Source organism: Salmo trutta, chromosome 40 (genome assembly GCF_901001165.1).
Source record: "Salmo trutta chromosome 40, fSalTru1.1, whole genome shotgun sequence".
Lineage (NCBI taxonomy): Eukaryota > Metazoa > Chordata > Actinopteri > Salmoniformes > Salmonidae > Salmo > Salmo trutta.
This window is the reverse complement of record NC_042996.1, coordinates 2,779,397-2,789,680: the sequence shown is the minus strand read 5'-3', so window position 1 is coordinate 2,789,680 and position 10,284 is coordinate 2,779,397. Positions and strand designations below refer to the sequence as shown.

At 44.4% G+C, this 10,284-nt stretch overlaps 1 protein-coding gene across 5 annotated transcripts in view; it reads left to right on the top strand.

The window, feature by feature from the left end:
* The first annotated feature begins 312 nt into the window (after positions 1-312).
* The window catches only part of nrf1 (nuclear respiratory factor 1), a 34,864-nt gene continuing 24,892 nt past the window's right edge, over positions 313-10,284 (top strand). For 3 of the 5 annotated variants that reach the window (XM_029741919.1, XM_029741917.1, XM_029741918.1), the window contains exons 1-5: positions 314-455; positions 2,057-2,291; positions 2,992-3,106; positions 3,386-3,512; positions 5,372-5,512. In XM_029741919.1, coding sequence (XP_029597779.1) covers positions 2,081-2,291; positions 2,992-3,106; positions 3,386-3,512; positions 5,372-5,512 — 594 coding nt within the window. In that variant the 5' untranslated portion in view covers positions 314-455; positions 2,057-2,080. Of the gene's footprint in view, positions 456-2,056; positions 2,292-2,991; positions 3,107-3,385; positions 3,513-5,371; positions 5,513-10,284 lie in introns of all 5 variants that reach the window. The other 2 variants (XM_029741916.1, XM_029741920.1) reach the window with 2 other exon arrangements.

The window sequence follows — 10,284 nt, the reverse complement described above, 5'->3', positions numbered from 1 at the left end:
AACTCTAAACACATTGTTGATAAGAGCAGCTGTTTAAAGTTGACATCATTAGAAATAAGATATTATCCTATTTTGTACAGTAGGTATGTAATTCAAATTGCGTGTCCTGTTTTTGCTAGCGATGTTTATAAAAACAACTACTTATTTCAGGGGGGTTGGCGATACTGTATAAAAAAAATCGGACAAAATAAACATAGCTATATGGATTATATTGAATGATTACTGAACAATATTTGCTATATGTTTAACTTTTTATCAAATAAGAATAATCTCCTTTTTCCGTGCGGTGATGTTGAAGTGAAAGGGGCGTGGTTAGCCCGGTGTTGTAGATCAGTGGGACCGCGGAGCTTCAGCTCCGGTGTGTTTTCGGGCTGGCTGTTCTTTGTCCTCCATTACAGCTCGGATTCCCAGGCCCATCGTACGGCGCAGGCCCGAAGTAGCGCAGCCGCTCTGAGGTTAGTGCCCTACCGCGCAATCTCCAGCTATTTCAGCCCCGGCGCAGCCGCACCAACAAACCCGGCAGCATAGGGGCGAAAACATGCAGATTGTTTTAGATACCGATGAGAAAACGAAAAAAACGAATATTTGTCATTTTTGACGACAATACACTTTGCGCACACTGAGAATAAGTCGAGATAATGCAGCAATAGCGTTGGTGTTGGTGTAGGCCGCTAGGCCTGTTATGTATTGTGTTACAGTTGTAGCTCGAGATGGCGGGTTCGCTGCTACAGTAGTTATTTTAGCTTACCAGTACACAGCACATGTAATCGCATGCGATGCTTGGTTAGCATGCAATATTTTGGATTCTGATTCCAATAGTTGTTCTAGTTTTTACACAATTGTCCAGTATGTCGCTAAATACAGCTGCTTGGCCAGCTAATTCTCTAGCGAAATGTGTCTTGGACATTTACTAGCCAACTGCGTTTTTATGGTTGACTTGCTAACGTTAATGAGAGGTTTATTTAGGTTCTTGTCATATCTAAAAGCATAATCGGAGCTAACTAACAGTAACCTAGCTAACTACATGGCTAGTAAAATAACCATAACATATGATCAGAAATGCTGTTAAACAGTGTTAGCGAATCACATTTGTTAACTTAGCCACTAACCAGCTAACTTGTTGTGGTCTATCCACCGCCATTGAATGGCAGGTTGGGTAGCGTTAGCTAGCTAGTAGCTATGGTCTGTTATCAATATAGCTCGCATACGTCTCATCTTTCGCGAGTATTTAATAGCAGAGACAGATAATGATTATCAGTGCAACCTAATGTTGAGTTACTGTTAGCTAGACAATCTCGATGTCAATTGATAATTTGTCAAGACTAACTGGTTGGCTAGCCAGCCCATTCCTGCCCGTCTGTCTCACTATGTGCAACCTCTCCCCCTCACATAATTCACAGTAGGGCTATATAACAGTTTATAAAGATGCATCATGCAAGCCATTCAATCTTTGCATTTCCTGTCTCCCCCCACCACCAAATCTATTCTGAAATATCATTAATTTGTTCACCCAGTGCAATACTCAATTAGCCTTTTGAGTGAACATATTTGGAATATAGTCAACCTCAGCCATTATACATGCTATTTACATTTATTGAACATAAGTACAGAGGCACTGCATCAATGTGTCTACACTGACAATATTACTACTGGAAGATCCATGTGCATTATCATTAGCTATGTCATGTATCACACATTTAGCTAGTACACATGTTCATATATAGCCCCTAGACATAACAAGCTTTATTTCATTGAGCCCTGTTAACATACTTCTGGGATAGAATCACAGTAGAAGTGGGCGGGGGCCTATACACACCCCTGAATGACACGTGTGTGTGTGTGTGTGTGTGTGTGTCTCCGGGTTGCTTGCATCAATATCCCATGTACTAACTATTGCTGTAAAGCACATGAACCCTAACTCTGCTCCCGGAGGCAGGAGCACTCCTCTATGGCTGTCCCAGCCTGTTGTATGTGGTGTCAAGTTGTTACATACTGAGACATCAAAAAAAAGAATTATCCCATGCAAATAGAATAAGTTATTTTCTATTCCCTTCAGTTAGTTTGAGGCTAGCACCACGCCATGGAGGACCACAACGTTCACCAGACCGAGCACATGACCACCATCGAGGAGCACGCCGTGCAGCAGGTACATGTGGCCACGTACACAGATCACAGCATGCTGAGCGCCGACGAGGACTCGCCCTCATCCCCTGACGACGACGCCTATGATGACTCAGACATCCTTCACTCGGCCGGCAATGACGAGATGACCGCGCACCTGGCAGCCGCAGGTGAGCCCCGGCCAATGAGAGGAGGGGGTCTTTGGCATGATGGACAGTCTATTATTCATAGTAGCAGAGTGAAATGAGTGCTTTGGTCTCTGTCTTGAAGAGGTTACTGTATTCAGGATCTGCTCTGCCAAAGCTAGGTCATGGACCCTTGTATCAGGGTCACGCATTAGGAAAATGACAGAATGCTGTGAACAGAAAGACATGGTTGCCTGTCATGTAGAGTAGGCGATCATAACCAGCTCTGTACATAACATGTCTATCTACACCAGGGGTACTCAACTCTGACCCGATGAGGTCCGGAGCCTGCTGGGTTTCTCTTCTACCTGATCATTAATTGCGCACACACCTGGTTCCCCAGGTCTAAATCAGTCCCTGATTAGAGGGGAATCACACACCTGGTCTAAATCACTCCCTGATTAGAGGGGAACAGTGAAAGAAAATGCAGTGGGACCTGGAATCCAGGTCCAGAGTTGAGTTTGAGGGATCTACAGTCTTCTGAATCTTTTCCCCAACGACTTATTTCAGACATGACATTGACAAGTCTTTGAACTGATCCCCTCACATTAAAGAGTAGTTGTCGTTCCTATCCATAGACGTTTTTTCATATGTATGGTGTAATGTACATAACTGACCAGCAGATGGTGCTGTCAGACCACAAATGCGAACTGCTCCATTTAAGCTGTTTTGTTTCTATTCACAGGCCCAGTAGGCATGGCTGCAGCTGCTGCCGTAGCAACAGGCAAGAAACGCAAGAGGCCCCACATCTTCGAGTCCAACCCGTCCATCCGCAAGAGACAGCAGACACGCCTGCTGAGGTGAACGTCCGAAAACTGTCTATGACCCCAAAATCTTCTAGAACTCACCTAGGAAACTGTTTTCCTGCCTCTTTTTCTCTTGTCATTCTGAACAGAATCCTATTAATATCCTACTTTATTTAGTTTTATTTGTAATCATTTCGTTTTTTCTGAAAGGGGGTACTTTATTTTAATCGAAGTATGGAATTACAGTCATTTGTCACAGCTATTTGTTTTTATAGTCCCCGTGACTAGGAAGAGCACGTTTGAGTGATTTTCGTGGTGTTTTTGTGTCTGTAGGAAACTGCGAGCCACCCTGGATGAGTACACCACCAGAGTTGGCCAACAGGCCATAGTTCTGTGCATCTCTCCCTCCAAGCCCAACGCTTTGTTCAAGGTGTTTGGTGCTGCGCCGCTGGAGAATGTGGTGAGTGCAAACATGTCTGCCACACGTCACCCACACAGACGGATGATGTGTTGCCGCCTCATAAGGCTGAATCTGTAACACAGAAGAAAAAGGAGTTAGTGTTTCATATAAAGAGTGTGTTCACTGTTCCTGCCTTACATTGGGGTTAAATCAATGGCCCAGTTCAACTTTTCTCAGTGCATCCGCTCTTCTGTCCTTCATTGGTTGAAGTAAACGTTGATCTGTGATTGGTGAAAGCAGTAGACTGAAACATCGTCTTCGCTCGACGAGGGCTTTTCCTTTCCTTACCTCAAGGAAAAGACGGATGCATTTACAAAATATCAGTGTCGACAAATAGTTACCCTAAACGTTTTTTCTTCCTAGTGGTTAAGGTTACAATTTAAGCGTTTGTATTCTGATCTGAGATTTGTGCCTAAAGTCAACTTTTATCCAGAACATCCACTGCATTGGCCATTCAAGTCGCAGTGTCAACATCCTACCAACAGTAGTCTCAATGCATACTGACTCTATGCCCTGCAGTAGGGCTGGGCGATAGGACGATCAATATCGTGTGACGATAGAAAAACGTCTATCGTTTCATATTATGCTCTTATCGTTTATTTCATTGTCGCAAATCACACTCTATACTGCAATATTTTTTATCATTTGGACGACGCTATGCGGAAGGAAATTTGCAACACAAACAAACATGGAGGAGAGTGAACGTGACCCAGAGCACAGAGACAAGGAGCTCGTACCTAAAAGAGGGACTACTTCGGTCACATGGACGTGGTTTGGGTATGAAAAGTCTGACTCGGACCAGAAAACTGGCCTCTGCAAAATATGCCGCAGGCCGGTCCCGACAACAGGCTCAAACACCACTAACCTCTTTTACCACCTACGCAACAGTCATGTGAAACAGTACGGAGAGAGTCTACGGATGAGACCCCAAAAAGTACAGTCGGGTGCTCAAAACAAACCCGTGACTCAGACGTTGCAAGAGGCTTTTGCTCGCGGCACACCATATGACAAAGAATCACGAAGATGGAAGGAGGTAACGGCTGCCGTGATTTGGTGCTAACATTCGACCCAAGGCACCAAATTGAATTTTATTTGAATTTATTTTACCTTTATTTAACTAGGCAAGTCGATTAAGAACAAATTCTTATTTTCAATGATGGCCTGGGAACAGTGGGTTAACTGCCTTGTTCAAGGGCAGAACAACAGATTTTTACCTTGTCAGCTCGGGGATTCGAACTTGCAACCTTTCGGTTACTAGTCCAACACTTTAACCACTAGGCTACCCTGCCGCCCCATATGTGACACGTATTAATGCCAAAATAACATGCAGAACAGGCAAGCCCCCCCCACCCACCCACCCACCCCCACCAAAAATATATATTTTCGGCCTGTTTTTATTTAGTTTGCAACTATAGTTGAAGTGTTTTCTATTTACCTTTTTAGATTTCATATTTTATATTTTGTTACGTGCTTAATTGAACATTTGCACAAAGGTTCTAAATAAAAAAATAATCAAATATGAGTAAGTACCTTTTTATTTGTTGAGTAGAATTCAAAATGTAATAAGTAATAGGCCTTTACATTTGGTCATTTTATATGAACTATTTATTCATTGAATTGACAAAATGTGCTATATCGTGATAGGTCATTTCATATCCCGATAACAATACATATGTCAGGATATGAGGTTTTGGCCATATCTACCCAGCCCTAGCCTGCAGAGTACCTCACTATGTCACAATGTTTGGTTCTCAGACTGCTTTTACAAGGTTAGGGATAACCTTCCCTTGACCTTTGCCCCCTACTCTGGGTCGTCCACTAACCCATGTTTTTCCTACCCCTCCTCCTTCTCCCTGCAGGTGAGGAAGTACAAGGGCATGATCCTGGAGGACCTGGAGAATGCCCTGGCCGAGCACGCCCCCCCCGGGGGGGAACTAACCTCCGAGCTGCCCCCCCTCACCATTGACGGCATCCCCGTCTCTGTGGACAAGATGACACAGGTGAGATGATACACTGACACACAGCTATATTTATTCATGTTTATGGGTGAGATGATACACTGACACACACAGCTATATTTATTCATGTTTATGGGTGAGATGATACACTGACACACACAGCTATATTTATTCATGTTTATGGGTGAGATGATACACTGACACACACAGCTATATTTATTCATGTTTATGGGTGAGATGATACACTGACACACACAGCTATATTTATTCATGTTTATGGGTGAGATGATACACTGACACACAGCTATATTTATTGTTTATGGGTGAGATGAGAACCCTCGTCTGGCCAGCAGATGGCGCCAGTTGGTTATAAATCCCTCACTGCTCAGAACATGGTTTCATGCAGTTGGCTACGCTAGAAAATGACATGCTTCAAGGTCAAATGCCCCTTTTAGGTCAATTTGTCTAGGTTGTCACCTGTTCTCATGATGATAGTTGCCACTAGTTTCTCCAGCATGAGTTGCTTGTTAGAACTATAGATCCTATTTGATTCTAGTTTGTAATTTAACTACCGTAAATTCCGGACTATAAGCCGCAACTTCTTTCCCAGGCTTTGAACCTCGCGGCTTAAACAATGATGCGGCTAATATATGGATTTTTCCCGCTTTTCACAACAAAAGCAAATACATTCTGTGACGTGCTCAGTTTTTTGGCGGCATGAAGCTTTCATTAGACCAATGAAATTGCCGAACGGGTTACGGTCAAACAACTTTTTTGTTTGCTGTTTAGGTTAAATCGAGCGCTCTCAAACTTCCCATCATTCTGATTACGGTAGTCATTTTGTCACCCTCATCATGGCAAAGACACGGAGAAATGCATATGATGCAGCTTTCAAGTTGAAGGCGATTGATCTGGCTGTTGGAAAAGGAAATAGAGCTGCTGCACGGGAGCTTGGTCTTACTGAGTCGATGATAAGACGTTGGAAACAGCAGCATGAGGAATTGACTCAGTGCAAAAAGACAACTAAAGCTTACTGCTAATTATTATTTTTTTGTTACAAGCCGTGTTTCGTTAAAGCCTATTTATTTTTGTTACAAGCCGTGTTTCGTTAAAGCCTATTTATTTTTGTTACAAGCCGTGTTTCGTTAAAGCCTATTCATTTTTGTTACAAGCCATGTTTCGTTAAAGCCTATTTATTTTTGTTACAAGCCGTGTTTCGTTAAAGCCTATTCATTTTTGTTACAAGCCATGTTTCGTTAAAGCCTGTGTAAAGTTAATTTGTTTCAATGTACCGGTAGGCACCTGCGGCTTATAGACATGTGCGGCTTATTTATGTTCAAAATAATATATATTTTTTAATTCAGTGGGTGCGGCTTATATTCAGGTGCGCTTAATAGTCCAGAAATTACGGTATGTAACTTCATGAGACAGATTTGGAATCCATAATGAGCCAAACAAGGCTTTCCGATATGCCCGTATCGTTTTAAGAGGCAGATATCCTCCATTTGGCTGTCAGGGTGTGGTGCCAGTCAGTATGAGAGGAAGAGAAATTAGTGAACGCTGTGTCCTGGTCCACACTAGAGTCCTGTTCTGTAGGCACGAAGTGGACTGAAACAGGGAGGTGCTATCTGAACTTATCCAAAAAGTAAGAGCCACTCATTTTTGTTTTTCCATTCCAAAGTGTTTTGCTTCGCTGTGCCCTAATGAACACAGCCCAGAGATGGCTCACAGAGTAGTCTTCATCCCAAGTGGTGCTAGCTTGTTTACTTCACTGCTGACACAGTCATTGGATCGTCATCATCAGAGACTTGGTACCATGGATCGCCCTCAGAGACACTACCCCAGGGAGAGAGGACAGAGGCAGCCAATCACTGAGCCCACAGGGATAGAAACAGCCAATCACACGGTCCACAGAGAGAGGAGCGGCCAATCCTGTCTCCTCTGGGGCAGGCGTGATAGAACCAGGAAGAATCTCGACGGTTGTTGTTTTTTTTGTTTGTTTTTTTAGTTGATGAGAGGAGGATCTGTTGCCTTACTTTACTCAGCCAAAGCTGGTTGGCAATGGAGTTACGGATGGTGTGTTTTTTATTTTTTTTATTTAACCAGTTGAGAACAAGTTCTCATTTATAACTGCGACCTGGCCAAGATAAAGCAAAGCAGTGCGACACAAACAACAGAGTTACACATGGAATAAACAAGCGTACAGTCAATAACACAACAGAGAAAAAAAGGGGGGGAAGAAAGTATATACAGTTTGTGAAAATGGCGTGAGGAGGTAAGGCAATAAATAGGCCATAGTAGCGAAGTAATTACAGTTTAGCAAATTAACACTGTAGTGATAGATGAGCAAGTAGAAATACTGGTGTGCCGAAAAGTAAATAAGAACAATATGGGGATGAGGTAGGTAGCTTGGATGGGCTATTTACAGGTGGGCTATGTACAGCTGCAGCGATCGGTTAGCTGATGTTTAAAGTTAGTGAGGGAAATATCAGTCACCAATTTTTGCGATTCGTTCCAGTCATTGGCAGCAGAGAACTGGAAGGAAAGGTCGGCCAAAGGAGGTGTTGTCTTTGGGGATGACCAGTGAGATATACTTGCTGGAGCGCGTGCTACGGGTGGGTGTTGTTATCGTGACCAGTGAGCTGAGATAAGGCGGAGCTTTACCTAGCAAAGACTTATAGATGACCTGGAGCCAGTGGGTCTGGCGACGAATATGTAGCGAGGGCCAGCCGACTAGAGCATACAGGTCGCAGTGGTATATGGGGCTTTGGTGACAAAACGGATGGCACTGTGATAGACTACATCCAGTTTGCTGAGTAGAGTGTTGGAGGCTATTTTGTAAATGACATCGCCAAAGTCGAGGATCGGTAGGATAGTCAGTTTTACGAGGGTATGTTTGGCAGCATGAGTGAAGGAGGCTTTGTTGCGAAATAGGAAGCCAATTCTAGATTTCATTTTGGATTGGAGATGTTTAATATGAGTCTGGAAGGAAAGTTTACAGTCTAGCCAGACACCTAGGTATTTGTAGAGTTCCACATATTCTAAGTCAGAACCGTCCAGAGTAGTGATGCTAGTCGGGCGGGCGGGTGGTTGCGGGCAGCGAACGGTTGAAGAGCATGCATTTACTTTTACTAGCGTTTAAGAGCAGTTCGAGGCCACGGAAGTAGTGTTTTATGGCATTGAAGCTCGTTTGGAGGTTAGTTAACACTGTGTCCAAAGAGGGGCCAGAAGTATACAGAATGGTGTCGTCTGCATAGAGGTGGATCAGAGAATCATCAGCAGCGAGAGCGACATCATTGATATATACAGAGAAGAGTCGGCCCGAGAATTGAACCCTGTGGCACCCCCATAGAAAATGACAGAGGTCCGGACAACAGGCCCTCCGATTTGACACACTGAACTCTGAGAAGTAGTTGGTGAACCAGGCGAGGCAGTCATTTGAGAAACCAAGGCTGTTGAGTCTACCGATAAGAATACGGTGATTGACAGAGTCGAAAACCTTGGCCAGGTCGATGAAGACGGCTGCACAGTACTGTCTTTTATCGATGGCGGTTATGATATCGTTTAGTACCTTGGAAGCCAGATTGCACAGCGGAGAAGGCACGGTGGGATTCAAAATGGTTAGTGATCTGTTTATTAACTTGGCTTTCGAAGACCTTAGAAAGACAAGGTAGGATGAATATAGGTCTGTAACAGTTTGGGTCAAGAGTGTCCCCCGCCTTTGAATAGGGGGATGACGGCGGCAGCTTTCCAATCTTTAGGGATCTCGGACAATACGAAAGAGAGGTTGAACAGACTGGTAATAGGGGTTGCGACAATGGCGGCGAATCATTTTTGGAAGAGAGGGTCCAGATTGTCTAGCCCAGCTGATTTGTATGTGTCCAGGTTTTGCAACGGGGGGGGTTCTGGAGCAGCTGGAGAGCCAGGTCAACGCAGTATCCCAGGACACTCACCTGGCTGGGGCCAGAGTGGCGGGAGAGTATGGGCTTTGTGGAGATGTAGTCTGTCGACTGCTACTATGCTGAATAGGTGTCTCTTTCAAAAGAGATGCTCTCAATGAGACAAACCTGTATACATGTAAAGGTTAAATATAGTAGTGGAGTGGAAGACATGGTTGTGCCAGGAGAAAGACTCAAATAAGAGGTTGTAAGATGGATAGGGACTGAGTGACAACCAGGGGAGGGGAGTCAGCCTGACTATCCCTGGAGAGGCTCATCTGGCTGGGTTTGGGGAGTTCACGAGAGGGCCCTGGTGGCTGGTGGTATGGAGAGCCTAGGAGCAGCAGGTGAGTCAAGAGACCAGCCAGGGAGAGCCAGCCCATAATTACAGCTCTTTGGGTTTGGAGTGGCTGGCTGCTGATTGGCTGATAGCCTGCCGGATTAGACCAAAGGGAGGGGGTTAACGCCACACACAGTCACTGTAATTAGGCCATCTGTCCCCCAATCCCCCCCCCCCCCCCCCCCCCCCCCCACCAGCTACAGGTGGAGAAACAGAGGCACTGAGGAGCTTACTATAGCTGTTGCTACATTAGTAAACTAGTCTTTGTCGGTCTCCATTTTATAAACTCTGACGTGTGTTTCTGTTGTTTTTGAGAGGGTTTCTCCAAACGCTAATTCACTGGCTGCAACTACAGCAGGACGAAGACGGGTCAGAATGGCTTTCTCAAAAACAATTTCTAGTATGATATGTTATTACCAGAGGTTACCCATCCATGTTTCAGACTGTCCAGAGCCAGTCAAGGCACTGCCATTTTGTCTACTCTCTCAGAACACAGAGCAAACTGGATAGCTGTGTGGTGATTCTATTTTTAGCCA